This window comes from Callorhinchus milii, unplaced genomic scaffold (assembly GCF_018977255.1).
Source record: "Callorhinchus milii isolate IMCB2004 unplaced genomic scaffold, IMCB_Cmil_1.0 Scaffold4, whole genome shotgun sequence".
Classification (NCBI taxonomy): domain Eukaryota; kingdom Metazoa; phylum Chordata; class Chondrichthyes; order Chimaeriformes; family Callorhinchidae; genus Callorhinchus; species Callorhinchus milii.
Genome location: NW_024704745.1, coordinates 20,193,750 through 20,221,431, shown reverse-complemented (window position 1 = coordinate 20,221,431; position 27,682 = coordinate 20,193,750). Strand labels below are relative to the sequence as shown.

The 27,682-nt window shown below is 38.5% G+C and overlaps 1 protein-coding gene across 4 annotated transcripts in view; it reads left to right on the top strand.

The window, feature by feature from the left end:
* Nucleotides 1–202: 202 nt before the first annotated feature.
* The window catches only part of LOC103177513 (ribosomal protein S6 kinase alpha-3), a 37,154-nt gene continuing 9,674 nt past the window's right edge, over nt 203–27,682 (top strand). The window contains exons 1-15 of one of the 4 annotated variants that reach the window (XM_042334122.1): nt 203–307; nt 7,456–7,530; nt 13,078–13,197; nt 13,988–14,069; nt 17,174–17,254; nt 17,846–17,925; nt 18,607–18,713; nt 20,318–20,355; nt 20,993–21,135; nt 22,664–22,734; nt 22,860–22,948; nt 23,054–23,118; nt 23,406–23,508; nt 25,503–25,624; nt 26,809–26,940. In XM_042334122.1, coding sequence (XP_042190056.1) covers nt 248–307; nt 7,456–7,530; nt 13,078–13,197; nt 13,988–14,069; nt 17,174–17,254; nt 17,846–17,925; nt 18,607–18,713; nt 20,318–20,355; nt 20,993–21,135; nt 22,664–22,734; nt 22,860–22,948; nt 23,054–23,118; nt 23,406–23,508; nt 25,503–25,624; nt 26,809–26,940 — 1,368 coding nt within the window. In that variant the 5' untranslated portion in view covers nt 203–247. Of the gene's footprint in view, nt 308–7,452; nt 7,531–13,077; nt 13,198–13,987; nt 14,070–17,173; nt 17,255–17,845; nt 17,926–18,606; nt 18,714–20,317; nt 20,356–20,992; nt 21,136–22,663; nt 22,735–22,859; nt 22,949–23,053; nt 23,119–23,405; nt 23,509–25,502; nt 25,625–26,808; nt 26,941–27,682 lie in introns of all 4 variants that reach the window. The other 3 variants (XM_042334123.1, XM_042334121.1, XM_042334124.1) reach the window with 3 other exon arrangements.

Below are 27,682 nucleotides of genomic sequence, written 5' to 3'. Positions count from 1 at the left end.
GGCCGGAGAGAGCCCCCCGAGGCGCGAGCTCCCGCTCTTCACTCCACGCGCTGAAGCCGTTGAGCTTCACCCACTTGACTCGCTCGGTATTGACGCCGACCGGTCGCTCGGGGGCTGCCCCGCCGGACTCTCACCTGACGCCCCTCCCCCCACCCCCCCCCCCTCCTCTTTCCTGCCTCCCCACCCACCCAGCCCCCGAAGCTGCCCCCCGAGGCTGATCCGGCACGGGAGCGGGGCGCCTCCGAAGATGCCGCTCGCTCAGCTGGCCGACCCCTGGCAGAAAATGGCTGTGGAGAACGAGGGTGAGGTGAGTGCGGCGGCGCGGCTGCCACAAGTTTGTGCCTGTTTGGAGGAGAGGTTACTCAGCCCCGACTCCCCACCCCCACTCTCCCCTCACTCCCTTCCCATCGTCACTCTTTCTTCCCCTCTCACTCCTCCCACTCTTCTCCCTTCACTCCCCCCCCCCCCCCCCGCACACACACACTCCTCTCTCACTCGCTATCCCCCCTCTCTTTCCCACTCTCTGTTCCCCCCCCCATCTCTTTTTCTCTCTCACTCGCCATCCCCCCTTCCTCTTACTCCCTATCACCCCCTCCCTCTTGCTCTCTCACCCACTATCACCCCCTCCCTCTTGCTCTCTCACCCACTATCACCCCCTCCCTCTTGCTCTCTCTCACCCACTATCACCCCCTCCCTCTTGCTCTCTCACCCACTATCACCCCCTCCCTCTTGCTCTCTCACTCACTATCACCCCCTCCCTCTTGCTCTCTCACTCACTATCACCCTCTTTCTTTCTCTGTCACTATCCCCCTCACTCTTTATCCGCTCTCACTCCCTTCAAACTCCCTTCCCCCCCCCCCTCCCCTTCTCTCATACTCCCCCCTCCCCACCCCTTTTCTTCCCCTTGTCCGCAAAATACTCAATATATTACACTTCACCATATATTATGTGAAGCCCTTCGAGATGTCTCAATGATGTGATAAGGTGTTATGTCAAATGCAAGGGTTATTATTTCCCTCTTTTTTTTCACCTCTCTTGCTCCCCCTCAGTCCTTTTTTTTCCTCTCTCATTTTCTTCCCCTCTCTCACTCTCACTTGTATGTCAGCCTGACTCGGTGCCGTCTCGCTTCTGAGTCAGAAGGTCGTGGGTTCGAGCCCCACGTCGGAATTTGGAATCGCATATCGTAAGCTGACACCCCAGTTTAGTGGTGGGGTGTGTTGCATTATCGGATATGCCGTCTTTCAGATGAGACGTTAAACCAAGGTCCTGTCTGCCCGTTTAGGTGGATGTTAAAAATCCTGTGGCACTATTAGAAAAGAGAAGGGAGTTTCTCCCGGTGTCCTGACCAACAAATCTCCCAAATAAAAAGAAAAATATTGACTCAGTCCATGGCTGTTCGTGGAGTATTGCTGTGTGCAATCCTGGCTGCTGTGTTTCGCCCATAAAATACAGTCAGTCCATTCTAAAGTACACCCTGTGAAGCCCTTTGAGATATCTCGACGACAATAAAGTGCTATATCAAATGCGAGGATTATTATTACTAAGGATGATCTTTTTCTCTCTACTACTGTACTTGGCATTTGCATGTCTCTGGCTTTTGTCCCTATTTATAAATTCTCTACCTGCAACCTTCTTGTTTTGGCTTTTTATGTTTTCGGTACTTGAGTTTTTGAGACTCTGACTATTCTCCTTGATTGGTGGGCGGGTGGGGGAGCAAGATTTCTAGAGCTGAACTGGCTCCAAGGTGACAGACTTTTGCAACCAAATGTCGGAATTAAGTGAAACCTCTGTGGCGGTTTAGTAGTCTTGTTCCTGAGCCAGATATGTTTTTTGGATATTGCTGATGGCAGACTGGCCAGCCTGCCTCATCAGTGTTAGTTGGACGGACATACACTGGGGGTAGGGATTCTTCCCATTCAGCTCCTTTTAACCCCAAGAGTCAAAGTCCTTACAGGTAGGGTGGACAAGCAGCAGGAAGCTTGCAAGGTAGTGATTTCAACAGCAAGATGTGTGGTTTTAGTTGGTTAAACTCCAGAAGTACCCAGCAAACATTCTAGGGTCCCCATGCCTTGTCTCTTGTCAATCAGCATCAGTTACTCTCTGGAATTCAGTATGCAGGCCCTCCAGACGGAGTGTGCATTCCATTACAGACATGGGAATTTCTATGTGTAAGTGGCACGCGTGGAACTCTGTTTGGTTTGGATACCTCTTGAGTATGGCAATGGGTTTCCGCATGTGTCAGACACCCGGATGACAAAAAAAACTCCTTTGATCAGTTGTTTGTAGAATTTGGTGGTTATTTTTGGTGGAATGGGGGGTAAAAGCAGTGATGTGATGTGTTTTATTTGTGAAATGCAGCTTCCAGAGTTCACTAAATCATTGAAGTGAGTTGTGTAATAGGGACTGTTCCCACATCTCTCTGTCTCATTCTTGACCCAGTGGGAAGTACATGACATCACCATAAAGCTGTCAAATACGTGATTTTAATTAATGATGTCTCTAAATGGTGTGATTTGACTATTGAATTTGGCTTTTAACTGCTCGCTATACCTTTGAATGTCTTCTGAGTGTGAAGTTGGAAATGATACCACAGTAGTATGCTTTGTGATCTTGGCAATGTCCTTAATACTATAAGGTGATTCTGCCTATTGAAACTCGTTTTAAACCAATGAACCCAAACTATGAATGGTATACCTGGCTTCAAATGATGTAGATTCATTTCATGCCACTTACTATTGGGAAATTTCTATCCAGATTGTGAAACATTGTAATTAAATCCTAATCTTAATCTTGAACTGCCCAGTGATATTTAATCCAGAATTTTAGTGACTGAAATTTTATCAAAAAACGTGATCCTTTAGCTGCAGATTATCTAGTGATTGCTAGTATTAGCCCTGAAGAATATTTTGATTGAAGCACTAATCTGATTTGTTTTGCCCTGCTATGCATTATTTCTTAGGCAAGAGGGTAAATGGGTGATGGTTGGCTCATCCCTGGCAATACCTTACCTTTTCATTGAGGCTATCTCAGCAAGCTATACTTTCCATCTCTTCCAAGTGCCCACACTCATGCCCAGGTCCCAAATTAGGAAAATAATATCCCCAAACCGCCTCGCAATTGCCCTTGTATCCTCCAAACTGACCCTCTGCCCGCCTCTAACAATCTGTTGCACAATTCCCTAACTGCCATCCTCACTCCCATCACATCCCGGAACCGCCTTTTGCCCCTTCCTGGTACGACAGTCACTTCTGCTCCCTGAAGTCCTTGGCTCAAATCTGGTCTTGTGGTCCATCACCTGTCCTTCAATTCATGCATCAGGGCTCTCACTCTCCTAGCTTTCCATTACCTCCTTGACTCTGCTCAGTTGGTATTATATGGCATGCTTTCTGTCCTCTGCCCATCCAGCCCCCTAACATTGAGTGAGCTTTCAGACATTCTGCCCTGCTCTCTGGAACTCCATCTTATCCCCTCCCTCCCCAAATTTGAAAGCTATCAAGAATGCAGCTGTTCTGCATATGTATGCCACTTACACATGGAAATTTCCCAGTACAGAAATGGAATATGCACTTTCCTTTTGGAGAGTAAAGTATTGGAGAAAGGAAGGCAAGAGTCAAGGCTTGGGTTGTCAATATTGTGTTGTCAAGCATGTCACCTTGGAGCCAGTTTAGGCCACGAGGGCCCCACTTGTGTCACCTTCCCCTCCACCCCCCTCTCCTTTTTTGCCACAGAAGCAATGCAGCGCATCCAGCATTGGAGCCATGTAAATATTTCCTGCTCTGAATTACTCTGGCCACAAGGCATTTAGATCTCAGTTCATGTGCAGACCTCTGCTAACTGGTGTTGGGTTCTTTGATGTTATTAATAGTGCCACTCACGTCTCCCGGGAAGAACCCAAATTGATTTGCACTACTTGATTTATATATTTATACTGCAGTCGTGTGAATTGATGTGTTGTTTGAACCAGCTCATTTAAGTGGCCTTGACAGTTGGGCTCCTTACAGATTTCTGTACTTTTTTAACAGCAGTTTGCTGCAAAAACTAGTGTATAATAACAGGGTGTTTACGCTTTCTTTCAGATAATGACTTGTAGGTAATATAATACAATTTACATTTATATAGCCCCTTTCACATCGGAAGATGTCTTGAGGCACTTCACAGTGTTGGAAGTGGTAGCTGAGCAGGTGTAGAGGGACATGATGATCAACAGTACTATTTGAAATCTACCTTGAAAGAGGGAAGGAAGTGAGTTTGAGGGATTCTGGAATGGAGTTCCAGGGAACGAGACCAGAATGGCTGAAAGTTGATTGTGGGGCACATAGGGATATGAAGTAGAGGGATAATTGAACCTGTAGTGAAATTGATGGACAAAATGCATTTGGGATTTTGATGGTGAAAGTGATGAATGCAAAAAAAACTTATCCACAAAATACAGTTATTGCACTTAGCAGTATATTCTGTGAAGTGCTTTGAGATGTTTTGAAGACGTAATATTGCGCTATATCAAATGCAAAGTTTTTTTATTATTACAAGGTGATGCGTGGGAGTAACCTGCAATATGGATAGCAATGTAGCTATTATTAATCCTTGATGGCAATCTTAGTGTTGTAAATTGAGGATTGTATGGTTTATGTATGTTAGAACCCCAAATTCAAATGATTTAAATTCACTGTCAGCTGATCATTACCATTTATTGTCAAATTTGGTAGAAGTGGGGACCTGAATGGTGTAAGGCAGGTAGTGCTGTTGAATCTGACATAATTTTGTTTGGCATGACAAATAGCATTAGGTTTTGTAGTAACAATTGCCGCAAAATTAATCGTGTACTCCACTCACCACTCCTTCCTCATCTTTGACCCTGTTCTCCCCTCATCCGCTGCAGGAAACCCACATCCTGCTTCTTTGATCCCCATCCCCACAATGCTCCTGGCCATTCAGCTTCCTCTCCTCGCACCCCTGCTAACTGTCATTATCAACCTTGCTCCAAAATGTAAGTATTCTCTACACCCATGATCATCACTACTTCCTTCTTAAAGTGATGTTGGCTGCTCAAAGAACAGGAAGTGACATCAGCCATGCTTCCAGCACATGTACATTGTAGGTAAATATGGCAGTCTTTTGTGTCATCGAGGGAGCCAGTGAAGTAAGTTTGTCTGGAGGATTGTTGGCTAGAATATCGTGAGAAACTTTTTTTTCAAATGGTTTGATGGGGTCTTCAGTGTCTTCTCGAACAGGCAGATGGCACCCCCAGCACTGTACCACACCCCTGTTACTGAACTGCTGTATCGGTCACAACTATGAGCTGAAGTCTTGAAATGTCACTTGAACAATTTTGCTTCCCAGTTTTGCCAACTAGGACCAACAGAGGTGATGGCACGTGTGATATTTGGTTTCCCCATGCACCACAAAAGTGTTTTTCAGGCACATCACTAGTAGTCTCAGCACCCTATGGATGTGTTGTTGGAGACGAGTGTGTCCCAAAAAATCTGCTCTGAAGGTATTGAGTCATATTGAGATATGGTTCATTTATATTGGCAGCAGTCCAGTATCTTGCCCAATCAGCTATTCAAATGAGAGCTTGGACAGTGAGTGCTGAGAACTTCATAGTCTTATAGCCTTCACAATAGAGAGAGAAAATTGCTTTCCGCATCAATCATACTAAATTTGAACCTGGTCCTAGAGATGGAAGTGTGGTTAACCCACTCTGCTATTGAATTTTGCCTGTCGGTAACACTTTATTGCTCAAATTTAATATCAGAACTGCTAAATTGAATTGTCTCTTTCTAAGTCACTTTCAGATAGATTTAACAGCTGCAATATATTCTTGCTGTGAGGAAACATGCAGCATTTAACATTCAATGTAAGGAATACATCGCCTTGTCTTATGCACACACAAACATGTCCAGAGAGAACAGTTAAGACTTTTTACCCTACTATGGTTGATCCAGGTGGTAGTTGTAATTCCTGCAAGGGCTACATTCACATTCACTGCAGCCGTTCAATTCTGAGGTTTGTGGCAATCGGTACATAACTGGTTGAATGTAATATCTTGATTGAAGTTAGGACTAAGGTGCGTATGTAATAAGAAACTGGTGTGACAGATAAATATTTCCTATAACATTGGTATTTTTAGATTAAGGCAAAAAGTCAGCAGTTGGAACTTGGAATAAGTCCAGATCGGATTGTTTAAAACCATTGGGGAATAATTTTACAGTACAACAGAATCAATGTGCATTTATATAGTGCCCTTCCCATGAGGTAGCATCTCGGAGCTCTTACAGTATTTGTCATGTCTAAATTTGAATAATACGGTATTTGCTAATCTTTCAATTCATTCTTATTTGCTAATGTTCCAATTTGCATTCTTTATAAACGCACATTGAAAGTTTGCTGCAATTTGTGAACACAACACAGTTCTGTTTTCTTTGTCTCTGTTTTCAAACATTCATATCAGGTATGAAAATTGTAGTGTCATACAGTACCAGCCATTTCAAAAGAGTTTTTATGCACATCTGTGTAATATTTTGAACAAAATCATTTGCCATTTGCTTTAAACTTATCTGGCTATAAAATCATTCTGATTCCTTCCATCTTGTGCGATTCATATTTGGAGTACTTGCCATTCTGGCCAGAACAAAATGTGGAACAATTGGCAATTCAAGAAGTGAATTATCTTGGCTATGCTTATAGAAGAGTAAACAATTATGCTGGAGAAGGAAAGATGAAAGGAACTTTTGTCCTGACAATTTTTTAAAAAAAACAAAGCAAAAAAACTTGATTGATTCTGTTGCTTGTATCTCCCTCAAGGACTGCAAACGTGTTCCTCTTCGACTGCAGTCTGAATGTATAAATCTTCCAGACCACAACATCATTTCTACTTTTGTTTATTTTGATATTGTAAATCCAGTAATCTTTTACCCCTTATTTTAGAATTATTTGCAGCAAGACTTAAGTCAAATTTATGGTTTGATCACTGACAAAATACCATTGAAGCTTGTTGTCTTGTGACTGCAAGTAGTTTGTTTTAATGAAAGGTAGTTCAATCAAATCTGCTCAGCACCAAATTAAACTTATTCTCAGATGGTTCCCTTACCCACAAACTGAATACATTGACGTGTGCTTATTCTTGTCATTCTTTTTCTTATTCTTATTAATATATAAATAATCCTTGCATTTGATATAACGCCTAATCATGTCTTCTCGACGTCTTGAAGCGCTTCACAGAATACACTGTAAGGTGAATTGGCTGTGTATTTTGTGGGTGAAACGCAGCAGGCAATTGAGCACAGCAGTCCTTACTTAGTAAGGGATTATTATCCCCGGAAAAGAGATCTGTCAATCGACTAACAACCAGGTTCCTGCTTACTGCTAGGTAAACAGAGGCGTGTATGGGGAGTCAGAAAATCTACAAGATGTTTTTCAACTAAATTGCAGCTTTTTTTTATAATTTATCAGCAGAATGGGCAGCATGCTGTGGATGAACCAATGGCAGTGGATGAACCAACGACAGAGGATGAACCCACTCTTCAATCTGTACGTAGAACTGTTTGGAATCTTCTACAACATACTTTCATTTTGTCCACAAAATATACAATCACTCCACTTTACAGTATGTTCTGTGAAACGCTTTGAGGTGTCTTAATGATTTGATAAGGAGCTATATCAAATGCAAGGATTATTATTATTGTAGTACTAAAAAAATTAAATAAAACCATAAGACGTAGAGCAGGAGTAGGCCATTCGGCCCCTCAAGCCTGCCCCGCCATTTAATAAGATCATGGCTGAACTTCTGACCTAATTCCATTTACTTGCCCTGTCCCCATATCCCTTAATCCCTCTATCCTTTAGAAATCTGTCAACCTCAGTCTTGAATATGTTCAAGGACTGAGCAATAATAAATGTTTTGGCATTCTCATTAATCCAAAGAGAATTAGAGAAAGAAAATCTCTGAATTGTCTATGCTTTTTCTTTTGGTATAAATAACTTGAAGAAAAATTATACTTGGACCTCTACAGCAGGAATACATAGATGATTTTTATGGATGATTCCAGGACTGCCACCATTGTTGCAATTGGGCAGCCTCAATAGCTAGATTGATTTTTTAAAAATCTTCTGAGTTCTTATTGTATTTATGGAACATTTTGATACATCCAACAGCGATTATTGATTTCTCGTGAAATGGTTATGGTTCTCCAGAAATATGATTCCTAGCTATATAAACCTGACTGAAATGTAATTGGACTTCCTGCTGAGCTAAGTGGCTAGATTGGATGTGTTTTAGGTTGTTGAGACCACCTTATATTGTATTTCATTAATGCATGTCAGAAGCATTTCCATAGTTGCATCTTGTTTGCACCTGATTGAGAGCTTTTTTGAGGGGCATCAATAACTAAACTAAAAGTGGATCTGACAATGTCTTTAAATGGAATCTTGTAATAACCATACATTTATTTGTTTTTTTTAAGACACCACAATTATAAATTGGTTATAATAATCCTTACATTTGGTATGGCATACTCAAACAACTCAAATGGCCAGGGGCCGTCAATATAAAATAGTCACAAATAGATCAAATAGGGAAGTTAGAAGAAATTTCTTCACACAGAGAGTAGTGGGAATGTGGAACATGCCACCACAAGGGCTTGTTCAGGCAAATTGTATAGATGTATTTAAGGGAAAGCTATATAGGTACATGAGAGAGAAAGATATAGAAGGCTCTGCTTGAAAGGTTAGTTGAGGAAGGGCAGGAGGAGGCTCATGTAGAGCATAAACACGAGGATAGACCAGTTGGGCCAAATGGCCTGTTTCTATGCTGTGTATTCTAATGTAAATAGATTTAAGATAATAATAATCCTTGTATTTGATATAGTGCCTCATCATATCTTTGTAAAGCGAATTGACTGTAAATTTTGTGGGCGAAATGTGGCAGCCAATTTGCAGAGCGTAGTGTCCCACAAACAGTGGTCGATTAAAGTGACCAATTTTTTTTAAAGGAATTATTACCCCCGGAAAAGCGATCCGCTAAACGACTAACAACCGGGTCCCTATTTACTGCTAGTTAAACAGAGGCATGTAGAATAAGGAAACTTACCCAATTTTTCACCTTGCCGGGAATCGAACCTAGGTCTCTCGCTTGCAAAGCGAGTGCTCTAACCGAGCTGCAGGAAGCCACGAAGTTTGATGGATTCAAATGGTAACATGCAGTGAGTATATTTGTAGGCTAATCTGAATCCTTGATCATATTGTTGATTGTGCTGTTCCAATGACAAAGCAGCATCACATGAGAATGTTGTGAGTAGTAGAAATAAACAATTATTATTCCCATTCGGTAAATTTCACTTAAAAAATGAACTGTGTGATTGGGTAGGTGGATAGAAATTCTCTTTTCTCTCTCTTTCCCCCCTCCACCCCCACCCTTCCCTGAAAAGGTCTATAATGTTTTATCTAATGTTGGTGCACTAGTGTGAAGCATCAGATTGAACCTCCACCTATCCTGGTCCCTTTTCCCTGCCATACCCCTCTATTCCCTTCTCTCGTGTATGCATCACTCTTTTTCTTAAATGCACAGATGATTTCTACTTCAGTGAGTAGCGCATTCACACCACACTCTATACAAATAAGTTCCTCTTCAATTCTCTTTTAGATCTGGTAATGGCAATCTTATATTTGTGCTCTTTTCTTACTGTTAAGGTACCCTTGTAATACCTGTACATGTTTCAGTTGTAAATCTACTTGCAAGAGGTGTGTTTTATCTTCTCTGGTTTGCTTGCCAATGCCTAGAACAGATAGGCAGGCAGCCAATTCCTCCCAATATTTTGTCACTACAACTCTTGACATTAGTGGATGTGTTAGGGAGTGATATGTAGTAAATGTGTTTCCTTTTGGAAACTATCCGGTTCTCACTCCACTAACCCAGCTGAAATAGTATCTTATGGGAAATCTATTTTTTTTAGTGTGGTAGTTGATCATTGAGCTTTTATCTAAAAACTGCTGGTTTCAAAAGATCTCAAAATACAAATAACTGTCCCAAGAAAGGTGAACTAGCCCTGTTAAAGCTCACAAATCTAATACCTTGGATAAACAATTTAATCTGGTATTACCATGTCGAAAAGATGATGATGTGCGCTTCTTTGCTGATTTCATTGGTGAACCCAGCTTGAATTTTGTACCTATTCATCATTCTTTGGACTGCCTGATGGGAAATTATGTCCTATTTTTTGAACTCGTGGCTATCACTTTGGAAGCAGAGGCAAGTGGGGTGTCCTTGCAGTTGATATTATTCCAACTGTGTTTGAATATCAATCTAGTCACTCCTCTTAGTAGACCAGTTCCTGGGCAAGGTGGATTCACAGTACTCCAAAGGCACTTTCAATGATAGACCAGCTAGTCTGGCTAGTTGACAGGACTTCGAGGGGTAAACCAGTCACTGGCAGGGGTTCTTCCAGCTCAACTTCTGTTAGTCCTGTGAACCAAAGCCCCAACAGGTACGGTGGTTCTAGCTGGACAAACAACTGGAAGCTTGCCAGACATTGTTCACAATGGTAAGCTTTGTGACTTTAATTGGTTGATTTCCATCAGTACCCCAATGCTGGATCCCCAAGCTTTAAAATCTTGCCAAACAATGGCTAATACTTTATGCGATTAGATAAGTAGAGAAAGGGAAACTTGCATGGCGCATACAGATTTCGGTCTCTGGTTGGGAGGGTGGGGGCTGGTGCATGCAGTCATTATAATGGCATGTTTACAAACTTGTAACACATAAAATAAACCTTTCCAACTGAAGTTTTGGAGATGGAGTCTCTCACCTAGTCAGAGGTGAGTTTTGGGCCCCATTGTGGACCTGTTGACATTGAACCCTGGATTTCCTGGTTCTGATCCCAAGAATTCACCATTCATTTTCTTTTCTAGAATCCTTTTAAGACCATCTACCTCAGGAGGAGAGATCATTAGTTAAAACTTCCTTGTATGCAGAGGACTTTGTTGTCTAATACTCGGTTCCTCTTAATCCATGTCCTTCCTAGGTATATTGAATTCGATAGGTTGTAAACTGTTGAATATTCAGTCAGCTGTTGCTTTGATCGACCGGTAAATCAGTGCAAACAGCATCTGATCACTTTTGGCAAGCCTTCAAGAAAAGAATGACAGCTTGTATATATTTCAGCTTTCAGAAAATGACTCAACTATAGGAGTCTAGTTGCCTAACTGATTATTTCTAGTCGCTTGTTGTTTGGTTGCATTGATGCCCAGCTGTCACAATGACCTATTTGTAGAGGATGTTATTGCCCTGACATTCAATCTGTCTTGGATCAGAGCATCAATATTTAATTACATAATTTTATGGCTTTAGTTTAGTTCTATATTGCTGGCACCTTTCTTACCTAGATTGCATCATAAGTCTCTAGAGTGATCCTCATTAGCCAGCAATGATGTAATCGTGTCTCCCACACCCACACACACTCTTCCTACATATACTTTGTGGAAAGGATTTGTAAGGTTCTTTCTCCACCCTGCTCTTTCTCTGTTAGATCAGGAACTTATGTAAATGATTTTCATCTGGTTCGGCAGCAGTAATGCATTGCTCACAGCTTTTTTTCCATATTTTGGTTATGCTATCTTAATACTGCAGTGGCCCAGCAGCTGCAGAAATTAAAAGCAGCATTATTACCATTTCTTACAGTACAGTACTTTTCTGCAACATAGCATGGACACATTTCTCTGAAACAGGATGTTAAACATAATGAAAGCAAAAGTTAAAGATCAACTTGTTTGCTCCATAGTCCATTAGCTATAGATTTACATTAACTTTTTTATGTTTATGATTCTGCTTCACTTTGCCTTTTCCCATATATACTTCCGTATATTCTGAAGGAAAAGATAGGAGAAATTGGAGATATATTCTACATGTTGTGAATTGTATTTTGCAATTGTGGAAGCATGTAAATTGCAAGTTCCTTTAATTATAAAATTAATAAAAACTAGATTCCTTATGGAATGTTTGCATAAAGTGCATAATGCAACTGGGTTTACACAATGATCCTTAATTGATCTCAAAACAGTACAATGGGTCAATGAATTTGAAGAAAAATCAAATACTTGCAAGCCCAGAGAGAGTATAATAAGTCAACCAAGTAACTTAAAATAAATCGTAATGAAGAAAGAATGACAAATGAGAATAACACATCCTTTCTTTTCATGTAATGTATGAATAACTTTTAATAAGTAATGTTTTATTTATATAAAACCTTGGTTCAAACACATTTCGTGGAGTCCTGTAGCTCTGGTTAGAGCACTCGCTTTGCAAGCGAGAGACCGGAGTTCAATTCCAGGCAGGGCGAAACCTTGGGCAAGTTTCCTTACTCCACACAGAGCCTAATAATAATACCTTCAAAACCCAAAAACAATAATAAATTGGTCATTTTCAATCCACGACTGTTTGTGGGACATTGTTGTGTGCAATTGGTTGCCGCGTTCGCCCACAAATATACAGTCAATTCACTTTACAGTGTGTTCTGTGAAGCACTTTGGGACGTCCTCCCGACGTGAAAAGCGCTATATCAAATGCAAGGATTATTATTATTATTTGATACAAGTCTGGTTGCCTCATTATATGTACAAGGATGGGTTGCAGGGATAATAGGAGCTGAGTGAATGTTGCATTTAAGGAATCTAAAGATACTTCAATCTCATTTATATATTAAAATGTCAGTAGAAATTTAGAATGTGTTTTCATAAATATAAATTATCAGTTTTGTACACCTTCATCAGCTCACGTCTCAAGCCTTGTCTGCTTCAATGAAAATAGATTCAATTTCTCCAATCTCATGTTTTTCTCTTATTAATATATTAAAAAATTCTAAACCAAAGTTGTATATAAGTGAATGTTGTGCACATATTTTTCAGATGAAAGCATAACACTTGTTTTTTTCCCTAAATTTGTTAATTGTATACTTCATTTCTGCACTTAAATTTTTACTTGTGTAAATTTTACATTGGTTGGCAGAAAAATCACTTGTCTAGAATTACTGCACAACGTTGATTCAATGTTGGAAAGGTTGAAAATCTTTTTTTCATTCCCTCTAGCAAGGTGAAGTAAATGAACAAGAAATTACAATCACATGCCATGTCAAAGAAGGCTTTGAAAAGGCTGATCCATCACAGTTTGAGTTGCTTAAAGTTTTGGGACAAGGATCATTTGGAAAGGTATGTTTTTTTTAAAAAAAGAACACATTTGTAGTATTACCTCGAATGCATAGTTGTTAGAATATAACAGTTTGCACAGTATTTTTATTTGCACTTTTAAAATCAACTTAATGATGACCTAAATATTTGTGTTTCAGTTTAAACTATTTTTGTTGTCTGAGATAAATTTTTTGGTCAACCATTTCTGGAGTATATTTGATAACTGATATGCTTACAACCATTTGTATGCTTGAAACCTATGCCAATTATGACATATGAATGGTCTCCTTTAAACTAAATGTTGAATTTTCATTAAACCACTTGGCCATATAGGTTTATTGTTCCACAGTAGCCTGATTTTATTCCCTGTCAGACAAAGTACACTTATTAGGCCTTTCATAAGGAAAAACAGCCCATCTCCATGTGAAACACACTACCTGCTCTCTTCAGCCTACCCACTAGTTTCATTCACCTTTTATTTAGCATTCTGTTTTTTATCGTTATTTGCATTTGAATATATATATATTTGTGATTGGTGTAGTTGCAGTGTTGTAATTATATAAATTAAAGGATGAATGTTGACCACAAAGATTTTAAAAATTGCCTGAAAATCAACCAAATGGCAATATCAGTTTACAATGTTTCCTGATTGGGAAGCTGAGATGTCATATCAGAATTACATGTACCTGTCTTAAACTACTTGTTTGTCTTTATTATCCCAGAGTACATTATTATTTGGATTTAGGTTTCAGTTGATGTTTTGAGCATGCATTTTATAAATAAGTTTAGTTTTCTGATTTTTGTGTTTTAGGTGTTCCTAGTTAGAAAGATCCATGGAATTGATGCTGGACAACTGTATGCAATGAAAGTACTAAAAAAGGCTACATTAAAAGGTAAGCTTTTAAATTCCCTTACATGCCAAGTGATGAAAGTTTTTTAAAATATGTGCACTGCTATCCAATTTATTGAAATGTTTATTAAAATACTTGCATTTAATATAGCGCCTTTTCAGGAGAACAAAGTGATTTGTGGGATGTATTATAGTAGAGCGACTTTTTTGTGCAGTTATTTATTATGTTGGCAACTTTGAATCTATATTGCAAAACTGTCCTTCCGCTTCCAAATAAACTTCTTGCCAGCATGCTTATGTTAATATAGCAGAAGTTGGAATAATGTATCAAAATTTCTGCAGAATCATAGAATTATACAGCACAGAAGGAGTCCATTAGGCCCATCGTGAATATGCCGGCTCTTTGAAAAGCACTATCCAACTCTCCCACTCTCTCCCCATAGCCCTGCAAACTTGTCCTCCCCAAATAATTATCTACTTCTCTCTTAAAAGTTATTATCAAATCAGCTTCCACCACCCTTTCAGGTAATGCATTCCAGATCCAAACAACTCGCTGTGTGAAAAAATTTCTCCTCACCTCCCCTCTGTTTCTTTTAACAACCATTTGAAATTGGCATCCTCGGTTACTGACCCACCCGCCAGTGGAAATAGTTTCTCCTTGTTTACCTTATTGAATCCCCTCATAATTTTTGAAAACTTCTATTCATTCTCCTCTTAACCTTCTCTGCTCCAATGAGAATAATCCTAGCTTCTCTAGCCTCTCCTGATATCTGAAGTCCCTCACTCCTGGTACGATCCTGGTAAATCTCCTTTGCACCCTCTCCAATGCCTTGACATCCTTCCTAAAGTGTGGTGCCCAGAACTGAACGCAGTACTCTAGTTGAGGCCAAGCCAGTGTTTTATAAACTTCATAATGTCTTCATAACATCATAACTTCTTGACTTGTATTCTATGCCCCTGTTTATAAAGCCTAGTATCCCATATGCTTTTTTAACAGCATTATCTACCTGTCGTGACACCTTCAAAAAATGCTTTAAATGAACCCTCAGGTCTCTCTGTTCCTTCAACCCCTTTAAGATTGTACCATCAGCTTATATTGCCTCTCCTCATTCTTCCTCCCAAAATGCATCACTTTGCATTTCTCCACATTAAACTTTATCTGCCAAGTGTCTGCCTATTTTACTCATCTGTCTATGTCCTTTTGCAGTCTGCTACTATCCTCCTCACTGTTTACAACTTTTCCTAGCTTACTATCATCTGCAAACTTAGAAATTGTACTCCCTATACCCAAGTCCAGGTCATTTATATAGATCAAAAAGAGCAGTGGTCCCAATACCGACCCCTGGGAGACACTCCTGCACACTTCCATTCAGTCAAAAAAACAATCGTTCACCGCCACTCTGCTTTCTGTCTCCTAGCCAGTTCTGTATGCCTGCTGCCACTGTCACTTTAATACCGTGGGCTTCTATTTTGAAATTTGAAATAATTTGTAATTTCTTTCTCCATTGCATGATTGCCAATTATTAGTATGAGGTGCTATAGGTTACCAATTTAAATTGGAAGATGTTCAATTGGAAGCAAATACACAATTCAACGATACCACTGAAATCGCTGTATGCCAAAGAAGTGATGGTTTGTTTACCAGATATAAAACGGAGGCCTCTAATATCTGAGATAAATGCATCTGTCTTATTTGTGAGCCCTATTAGAAGAAAAACAATTGTACAAATAACATTGGGAAACCAGACACCATGGTAAACCATTTCTTCACATATGAGCACAATATCAAAGAAGTGAATCCAGACTCAACAACAACTTGCATTTATTTATTTAGTGCCCTTCATGTAGTGTAGCACCTTAACATGACAAATTGTATTTATGTAGCGCCTATTATGTCAGGAGGGCGACCCAAGGCACTGGGGAGGTGAGGGCTTGCACTCGAACTGGGGGGTTTAATTTGGGAGATATGAGGGTCAAGAGGGGTGAGAGGGTGAATGACCAAAGGCACAGGCAAAGAGGAAGGTCTTGAGATGGACCTTCAAGGATCGAGGGAAGGGGCGAAGCAAAAGGACTCCAGGATGGTGTTCCGGAGGCGAGGGCAGGTGGGGAACTTGCAGCATGTGTGTTTCAGGATTTTAAGACTCCAAAGAGTATCTATGAAAGCTTATTAGTAATACAGTATTTTGGCAAATTAAAAGATTGATATTGTGAAACGAATGCGCTGGTACATAAATATATACAGCATACTTTGTAACAACCAGGAAAACACAAATATTGGTATCTACAATGATACACCAAACACTTGGTGGTTTCCTGCAAATGTGCAAAACACTAGTTTTCAAATTCTTACGAGCTCATGACTTCTCAATACCTCAGTGACCACATATATCCTGCTGAGTAATTATGATGAGCCTAGTTGCACATAATGAGATTAGTGTTGATTTTAATACAACTAGCAAAGTGGGCTGCCCTCTGACTAGCAATAGGGAGTGTATGTTATCTGTGAACAAAGATCTGAAGTTGTGAACTATTGCAATGAGTTTAAGTATACTTGTTCCTGAATGAGTATATCTCCTGTTTGCCTCTGTCTTTCTGCCTCTCTCTCACTTCCTTTCTCTGTGTCCCCCTCAAGATACTTCTCCCACCCGCACCTTTCACATCATAAACATGTCTCCTTTCTCTCGCTCACATGTATCATTTCCCTTCCCTCTCACTCGCACTTGTTTTCCCCCTTGCCTTCCCTCGTATATATGCCACAGGCAGAGTCAAGCATAATTCATCTGTATTGTCAGATGTGCACTAGAGATCACATTGCACTATTTGAAGAGAAGGGAGTTTCTCCTGGTGTCCTGACCAACAATTCCCCAAATGCAATTGGTCATTCACTCGATGGTTGTTTGTGGTACATTGCTATGTGCAAATGTAGCTGTCACTCACCCACAATCATCACTCTATAATGTTTCCTGTGAAGTGCTTTAGGACAAACTCCAGGCGTAAAAAACGCTATACCAAATGTAAGGACTATTATTTCATCTAATTCAATATCGGAAATGATGTGGAAATTTGTTAGAATGTTCAATACTGTCAATTTACATGCAAGACCATCAATTGTGGGATTAATTATTAATTTTCCATACGATTTTCTAGTAAGAGATCGGGTTCGGACTAAAACGGAACGTGATATATTAGTTGAAGTGGATCATCCATTTATTGTCAAATTACATTATGGTGAGTATTGAATTTCAACCCTCTGTGATGCTACCCTATGTGTATATTATATATATATATGCTTTTTGTTGTAATTTGTTCAAAAACACCACCAATATTGTTCTGTTCATCCAATCTCTTGTTTTAGTTATCAGTTTGGATCAAATGGTAGCACTCTGTTAAAGGATCCAGGTCAATGATTCTGTGATACTGTGATTCACGGTTAATGTAGTAGGCACTACAGTGAGTCATAGCCCCTGAATTTGGGTAGAAGAGGGGGAGAAAGGGGAATTTGGTCTAGATTTAAACTTGTGAGATTAATGTAGAACATTATTGTAGAATGTTGTACAAGTACTAGGTTTGGAATAGATATGAATACTTAACTTGCCACTCGTTTTGCAAATTAATATCTTCCGATTTGTTTTTGTCTAACTTGCTTTGTAGATTCTTCATGACACTTGTAGCTCTTTGAGTTGAAAGTGGTTCCTAACATCTGTTCAAAATGAGAGCATATTTATTTATATGCACTATATTATTTTATTATCTTAATTTTAAATATAATTCTGGGTTTACATCGTCTTTACCATTGAGCTTAATCTTTTTTTTTAACAGCTTTCCAGACAGAAGGAAAGCTCTATCTTTTATTGGATTTTCTCAGGGGAGGAGATTTATTTACGCGTCTTTCCAAAGAGGTAAACATTTCATAAATGTAGTGTTTACAGAGGTGAAGTGAGTCTTGAACATGACTAATGAATAATGAATGTGAGGTGCTCATAATATTTGGTCCGTATGTACCTTTATCCAAGGTCTATGTAACCTTAACCAGTCGTAACCTCCCAAGCGTCATCCAATACTAATGACTGATGAAGCTTAGGATATTACTTATTACTTATTCAGCAACCCGTGGCAATCTTTTATGCACTCAAAATCCTCCGGGAACATTACTGAGATATATATTGTCTTCCAATAGCTGATCAATAGACTTTACATCCCACAGTGCAACTTAATTTTGCTAGGTTAACTTTCCTAAATTAAACATTTTTTGAAAAAAAGACTTGTTACATTTTGTATTTCCAAAGACACACAGCAAAGAGCTATTTCTGCCCCTGAATAATTGCATGAAATATTCTGTGATTCCTTTGATTCTCAACAATAATTTTCAGATGTCTAATTCATTTTTAGGCAAATACAAACTTGAACAAAATATGTTGATTTGAGACCTCCATGGAAGTTATTTTTACTAATCTTAAAATTAATTGAGTTACATTCTCATTGAAATGATTTCCATATTAGGTTTTAGACCAATGATGTTCGGCTTTGAAAATTGAATCAATCTTTGCCATTCACTAAAATTCATCTTCATGCTTTTTTAGGTTATGTTCACTGAAGAGGATGTCAAGTACTACCTTGCTGAATTGGCACTTGCTTTAGATCATCTACATAGTCTAGGAATTATCTACAGGGACCTCAAACCAGAAAAGTATGTTAGAGATTTCTTTAAAGTAATATATTACCAGTATTTTCTGTCAAGCTAACCTCAAATTGCATGCGACTAAGCAAAGCTGTCTCCCTTTGTAAAGTTCTTTTACGTCTCAATATTGTCTATATTGCGAATATAGACACTTGTTACTATGTAAAATGTACCTCAAGAAAGGTTTATCTTGACTGGTATGCAGAGAAATCGGTAGCTGCTGCTGGAACTCCACACTTCCAGCTGGTAGAACCATTGCTCAATAAGCATGGATGTTTGGCGGACTGCTGAGTGGTTGTAGCTGGTAAACTCCCAACAGCACCCCAATGCACTCTGGTGTGCCCAAGCCTTAGCCACCAACTGCACCCAATACTTTGTAGAATTTTGGTAATGTGTCCCTCCAGTGGCAGTCGACAATATATATATACTCTGACTGCTTCCACAACCATTATGTTCTGCTGACCCTGAGCTAAGTTTCAAATTCCAGATCCAGTCATATTCCACAGGCAGAACTTAAGTCATTTGCGTCCTTATCTCACTGAAAATTATCAGTGTTTATGTAAAGCTCAAGGCTAGATTTTATTTTCTCTAGTGTTTAACCCTGCTGAATTCTTAACTCCATTGTCCGGAACATCAACTGAAACCGAAACCTGCAGCTTGAGTTTGCTCCCGTTATGGCATCCTGGCCAACCTCTCTGCACAAGTTGCGTACTATAGAACTGCACCCCATGCCCTCTCCTGCACAAGTCAATCACCTCTATTTTCACTCAGCTCCACTGACTGTCCATGCAAATCAAATTCAAGATCCTTATATTCAAGACCCTCTATGGCCTCGCTGCACCCTGTATTATTTGACTTCCTGCAACACTTCTAACCTGGCTGCTCCCTTTGTTTATGTCCCCTGCCCTATTCCCCCTCAACACCAGCAATGGCAGAGTTTTTACCACTCTACTCCTTCCCAGAGTCCCAGCCTCCACACTTACAAAGGCAGCCATAGAGTTGTCTCTGACTGTGTTTAAGATCAGTAAACTCAAAAGTCAAATCCCTCCAGAGTCTCGCCACATTCTAGCTATGCAATCTTTTCCAGCATATTCTCTTCCAGCTGGTCTATTGTTCACTTCTAATATTAGTTCATTCAAATCGGTAGTGAAGCATTTGGTTACCATACCCCTGTCTTCTGGAGCTTCTTCGAAAACCATATTTCATTGCTGCTTCTTGCCTTGCTTTGTTAAAAAAATCTGTGCTTTTGGGTAACATGCTTTCACCTGTACTTGAATGTTTTTAGGCGTTTTTGCCTACAAGGTGCTAGATACATGCATGTTTAATCACTTGACGTCTTGTATACCTTTTTTAAAAAATCTTAAGTGCTTCTATGTTGTGGAGAAATTCTTCATTAATTCAGTTCATAAATTTTCTAGATTGTTTAGATATTCATGGGATGCATTAATATGCTGTACAGGGCATCTTATATTGAGTATTTTGTTATCAAGAATGTAGGAAGATTTGATGTTACTGAAATAAACTTGTAAGAATTATTAAATTGTCTTTTTTTAACCCATACGTTTGATATTACTGATGGTGACCTTTCATGGAATAAATGTTTTTTCTTTTAGTATTTTGCTTGATGAAGATGGTCACATTAAGTTGACAGGTAGGTAATTACATTAATATGGATTCATATTTTTAATACTCATGTTACCTACATGGATTGTAATAATCCTTGCATTTAATACAGTGCCTTATTACATTAAAAATATTTCTGTTATTTCATATGTAGCTTTGAAGTATTCATTGTTTTGAATTCCAGAAATGTTTCTGAAACTCAACATTTTGAAACTTATTTCGTAAGTCTGATAAGTAGTCCTGTAAACTGAGAGGAATTTAAACTGCTCTTTAGGTAGCAACATACCATTATGCAAAACTGAAAATGATTCATAACTTAATATGTCACTAAATTCTAAAGTTGTTAAGGCTGTTAATGATCCTCCTTAATGATTGAACTCCCAGACCTGCTGGTGGAGTATCTAATTTGGTGCTTACAATGAAAAAGAATTAGAGGTCAAAAAAATCCTTATTTAGAAAAATGTGGAATTGTCTGCAGTCAAAATTTACGGAGGCATACTTTGATTTTTTTAAAAGAGAATTTGATATAAAACATTACTGCAGCTATGGGTAACAAGCAGATGATGGGATTAGATTGTGTGTCTCGATGCAGAGAAAAAGATTAGTCAGACTTGGTGCAAATGGCAAAGGAAGGTTATGAATTCTGTGACACTTTTTTTTGTTAGATTTTGGATTGTGCAAAGAGTCCACTGATCATGAGAAGAAAGCCTATTCATTCTGTGGTACTGTAGAATACATGGCACCTGAAGTAGTCAATCGCCGAGGTCATTCTCACAGTGCTGATTGGTGGTCTTTTGGTGTCTTAATGGTAAGCATTCTTTTCAAACAAATTTCAAAGTTCACCTAAACCTGTTTCAATTCATGGTAAATAGGTAGATTTACTTTCTACTTTATGTTCTGTATTCTAATAAATGACATATCGAAATATTTCGAGTCCTTGTTGATTCAGATTTTGCATCCATTATATCTATGTTGGTCCAGTCTTATTTACTCCCTTTACTGTGAATTGTTAGACCAACAGATTGACACTAATGAATACCCAAGCACATTCCCTTATATTTCAAACAAAAATACTGTACCTATTCTGCCTCAGTTAATATTTTTTCAAAAACTGAAGGCACAATCTATTAGTGAAAATACTAATCTGATCTCCTCAAAAACACTGTCAAAGTGAAACCCATTTAGTTGTCCTTTGCAGAGCTTCTTTGGCTTAATACTTTGGCTTTGGCAAAATTAATACTGTGTGAAGCCTGATGCACGCCGTCCATTTATGTAAAGAAGGTGGTACTCGTAGTTTAGTTCCTTTGCAAAGGATTGGATTTGTATTGCCAAAAGTGTGTGTCTTTATCCAGCAACCTTTGGACCTATATTCCTCCTAAAAAAAACCTGTCCTCGCAATGACATACATGTGATCTTTGATGGATGTGGCTTTCTAGATATCAAGTTTCAAGAACAGATTGTCAGTTCCTTCTCCAGATATTATTTGAGCTGAAATAAATGAGGATAAAAAGCAGCTGGTTCCATTGACGAGCCTTTCTTAGAATAAGACTTTTGAAGATGTTGAACTTTCTTATACATTATTTCTGATTAGGTTACTACAGATATTTGTAACCTGATCATTGATCCATTATTCTCAAAAGCAATGTATATTGTAGGTTTGTGGGTTTTAGTGTAATGGGTGGGCACGTCTCCTCAATACAACCTGTATAGTTGCCTTGGTTTCTTTGCCTGAACCACGAGACCGATTCTACACTGTTGCAAAAGGCCTCCAAAATCAAGGTCTGTACAGTAACTGGCACTGCCATTATGACTTCGTTTAAGAAAACGTCTTTGACATGCAAATCGGCATTTGGTGGAGGTACAATTCTGGTTTTATAAATAGCTTTATCATACAAAGATTAGTGATATCACTGAACACTCCCTGGTAGAATATATTGTACACTGTCGTGAAATAGCAGGTGAAGTACTCTTTCATACTCTGTAAATGGTTGATGTACAATAAAGTCTTTAGGCACTAGCGAAAGTTTAACTCACACTTGCAAAATTAGACATGCACTTTTTTGTGATCAAGGGGGCATTTAGCAAATCATTCCTGGTAGCTAAAATCTCTGCACTCCTCTTTATCGCACCAGTTAATTAGGATCAAATTGTATAGAAGATGTGGAGAATATGAGTTGCCTCCCTTGAAGGATCCTCTTGAAGCGAGGAAAAAGTTCTGCTCGTGAAAAATGTTTAATAGTTCCAGAGAATGCTTTATAATATGCAATTCCTTTTTCTACCTTAACATTTGCAGTAAAGTTGTGCGTGAATTAAACCATGCTTGTTTCTCCTTGCAGTTTGAGATGCTGACAGGCTCTTTGCCCTTTCAAGGGAAAGACCGAAAGGAAACCATGACAATGATAGTTAAGTGAGTGTAAATAATTTGGTGTAGTGTACTTTAATTAGTAAGATATTTCAGATATTTTATGTGACATAATTGCTTTTATAAAATGCTTTACTCTACAAAAGTGTTTTTCGTTTTTTTGTTTGCAGAGCAAAATTGGGAATGCCACAGTTTTTAAGTCCAGACTCCCAAAGTCTATTGCGCATGCTTTTCAAGCGCAACCCTGGAAACAGACTGGGTATTTATTAATTTATTAATTAATTTCTACGTTATTTAATTGAATTGTTATTTGAGGATGATGCATATTTCCCCAGTTATAAACTATTTTGTTTTACATTGCCAGGAGCTGGTCCAGATGGTGTTGAAGAAATTAAGAGGCATCCTTTTTTTTCCACAATAGATTGGAATGTAAGCATTGTTGTTTTCTAATGCCTTTATGGATATCTTGGGGGTGGGGGAAATCTTGTGCTGCAAAATTGGTATGAAAATTCATACCTTATCCACAACTTATTTTTGCCATCATTTTTTCAGGTGAATGCAGAAAAATATTGTTATGCATTTACTTGGAGGTCTGTTTAAAGTGGATTATTGACTAAATATTCTATTCACATACTAATTTAAAGTTGTAGAATTTTCAATTCACCATTTACATTCTTGAGTTAATATTATAAAAATGCTAATACTATTTATTTCAGAAATTGTGCAGAAGAGAAATACACCCACCATTCAAACCAGCAAGTGGTAGACCAGAGGATACCTTTTACTTTGATCCAGAATTTACAGCAAAGACACCAAAAGGTAACAATAAAACTTATATGAGCCAAAGTACAAAGCCTTGAGCGGTTTAACATTTGGAATGTGCTCCATTTTATGACTGCAATACATGCAATTTGGTGTGATGAAATTCTATAACTCTTGTCCTTCGTTGCAAATCTACCATTGGAAATTCTTGCATTTATTAAATGTACATCTGCACTTGATGTAATGGTTTGCATCCAGAAATTCTAATTTTCTGGTCAGTACCTACTGGATGCTGAAGCCAAACTAAGTAGAAAAAAAATGTGCCTAAATTGTTGTGTTGAAGGCCTATAGGATTTCTCTCAATATTAGATGAATTACCCATTAAGAACCTTTTTCCAATGGAAATTCAAACACCTGAAACTATTTACAGTAGTACTTCCCACCTTCCGAATACCATAACATTTATTTGGTGGATGTCATTTAAAATGTAACTGCCTGAGAATATAGTAATAAAAGCCTCTTGGTGTTCCTCTTGAAGCCTGAAAGCTATTTGATCTGAACGAATCCATCAAATTCATCATTTGGATTTCAAGTTATCAGTTTATGTCCAATTTTGAAGTATTCCTAATGAAATTCATAATACAAGATTTATATTGTGTCCTTCGTGGTGATTTTTAAAATGGCAATGTTTGAATATAATACATTTCATGTATATGTTTTAAATTCAGTACTTTGATACCTGAGAACAGGAGAATGTTTCTTGCTGTCACTGTGTCAGATACTTCTGTGCATGTGGTTTCTTCAGCTTGAAATTGACCACAATAGACCTTAGCCCAGCATCCTCCCAAATAGCTTGCCAGTTTCCTTTTCAGGCTTTTGGCTACCTATCCTTGTGAGCAATCCATCCTCTGGCTTGTCTCTTGTCACTTTACCTCTCTTCTTCCCCCTCCACACGCCCCCCCCCCAGCCAAAGATCTTGAAAAGCAGATAAAATTTAATGCGGATAAATGCAAAGTGATGCATTTTGGGAGGAAGAATCACAAGAGTCAATATAATCTCGATGGGATAATCTTAAAGGGTGCAGGAACAGAGAGACCTGGGGGTCCACATGAGCAAATCTTTGAAGGTGGCAGGACAGGTAGATAAAGCTGTTCAAAACGTATACGGGATATCCAGCTTCATAAATTCAGGCATAGAATACAAAAGTAAGGAGGTTATGATGAACCTTTATAAAACACTAGTTTGGTCTCAGCTAGAGTACTGTGTTTGGAAAAGGTGCAAAGGAGATGTACCAGGAATGAGGGACTTCAGTCATGACGAGAGGTTAGAGGAGTTAGGATTATTCCCCTTAGGGGAGATTTAATAGAGGTGTTCAAAATTATGAGGAGATTCGATAAGGTGAACAGGTGGGCGTTTCGCCCACAAATATACAGTGAATTCACTTTACAGCATATGTGAAGCTCTTTGAGACATCTAGAAGACGTGAAAAGCGCTATATCAAATGCAAGGATTATTATTATTCCTTGGCAGATAGTGTTTTAAAATTTTACATCAAATTACAGCTTAGCCTGAATTTAAGGCTGTGGTTTAAATTATTGAAATGGCATTTCAATAAATGCTAATCTTTAACTATATTTTTATGTTGTAATATTATTGACTTACGTGGGTTTAAATGTCATTCACCTGTATTTATACTGTCAACACATAGCAATCTAGACAAAAGTCAGACTGTCTGAATCCATAATTACTGAATATTTAAGCAACCATATCTGGTCTCAACTGGAGCTATCGGCAATATCATGTTTTAATTAAATATAGTATATGGGAAAGGATATTTCCAATACTTAGTGTTTTTAAAGAAATACTGCAGGTAACCGTTAATGTATTATAGAATGACATGCATTTGGGGAGATTTGTTTTCAACTGCATTATTTAACTACTGTACATTTATCTTTTATTAAAACATTAATGTGAGCTTGAATTGATCAGATGTTTTAATGTTTAAATATAAATGCTTGAAATAATTACTGTCTAATTGTACGATTGTTTAGATTCTCCTGGTATTCCTCCCAGTGCCAATGCACACCAGCTTTTTCGTGGGTTCAGTTTTGTGGCTATTACCTCGGAGGAAGAAACTCAGGCCTTGGAATCTTCTATGCAACCAGTTGTACAGGTACTACCCACACACATTGTTTAATCCTTATTGTGTCTTCTATGACATGAATGGTAGAATTTAAATGCCCTTTCTGATGCCTGCACATTGAGAATAGAACAGTATTTTCAGTTCATTAACTCTTGAACCACATTTTAACCTTGCAAATTTTCTCCCCCTTCTCTTCTGAACAAGTCATGTTTTTATTCCACCGATCACATTTCCATAGCTTCTAGTTGTCCTCTGATTTATTAATTGATTGAATTTTGTCGATATTTGACGGGGGAGTGGCGGACAGTGGCAGCATTACAACCAAGCCCAAACCTGTACTTAGCAGACAGCCATACATGCACCTCTTACCAGGAATCATTGATAGCATGCTTTGTCCCCTTCCCTAATTCAGCGGTAGTTGATATTATAATTTACTGGATTTTTAAAAATTGATTTGTACCACCTGTCACTTAACCTGTGTAAGTATAGTTTGGTCCTTGATTGGCTGGAGGGGAAACAACTATGGAATTTGAAATGACCAAGTCAAGTTTCACTGTCTTTCAGGCTAACATTCAGAAGAGTAAAGAAACTCAGCATAGGATCAAAATGCTGTTGAATAGATTCTCCAAGTGCTGACCCAGCATCATCTTTGGATAATTTAACTGTTATGGTCATGTTCGACATCCAAACTGACACTATTAATGTGTACAATACAATTGTAAATTACCAGGTCGTAACTTAAGTGTTTTAAATTATGTTTTTATTGTATAGTTTGGGACATGACATGTCAAGCATCTGCCAGGGTGGTGGAAGGTGAACTAGATGGACCTTGGTCTTCTTTCGCATAGCAAATCCTTATTTTCTTAAATTTCTTTGTCACTATTTGGAAAAGCCTAGCTTATTTACAAGCACCACGCAGAAAACAAAAGTGCATAAAAATATTTTTCTGATATATGTGGAAACCCATCACCATGCTTAAGAGTCTGATATCCAAGCATGGTTAAGGGTTCCCTGCGTGCATTGAACAATTGCATCAATTTGTATCTGATGTGCACTGGCCAAAAGGGGGTTGTAGTTCTTCTCCCTCACAGAACAAAACTGTTCTGTTTTCAGTTCAAAATTTTCATTGAAAAAATTTACGTTTCAAATACAGAAAACATCTACCTTTTATAAAAAAAATTGTGTAACTGAAGTAAGTTATGCTTTTTTTGCAGCAGCAGCAGTTACACCGAAGCAGCATTCAGTTTACAGATATGTATGACCAGAAAGAAGATATTGGTGTGGGCTCTTACTCGATTTGCAAACGATGTGTAAATAAATCTACTAATATGGAATATGCTGTCAAGGTAGATGTTTTTATTTAACTTGTACGTAAGTCAATGTAACTTTATAGTAAACTATCTGTACCCGTTGCAGCTGCGCTTGCAACCAAAGGATCCAATACGGAATGTAGATTTCAGTGATACCACTCACAAATCATTCCACATGCCATAAACATTTTGTATACACCTTAAGCAAAACTGCCATACATGTGTGATGAGCTCATCAATGATAAGAGATCCCCCCCAAAGAAAAAAAAACATGCATATCACACTCCCCCATACAAGACCTTTCCAATGAGGTATAAATCATGTCTCTAGGTCATTTGGTTATTGCGTTATTGGCAGACAGACACACAGACAGACATTTCGCCTTTGGTAGTATAGATGTATCTTTCTGGAAGAGTGTGCGATTTCCTCTGTCGCGAGGGTGAAAGGATTACATCAAATCGGCCCATCAGCCCATTGTTCATCTAAACAAATCTTATGACTTATGAATACAGCTGTAAGTGAAAAAAAGTAATAAACTTATCCTTACATGTGATGTAGGCCCTTTCAACAGCACCGTCAACTTGCAAGTGTTTATGATGTGATGGGGTAAATTTGCCCTTAAACTTTTCCCTATCTGGTTGGATAAATCAACCTTTTAGTTTGTTGCTTCCTGTGCACGTTTGAGACATCAATAAAATCAACATATTAACAGTTACATTTACTATAGTCTATTGTAATATTAATGGATCAATAACCTGTTGAGTGCTAGATGTTGATG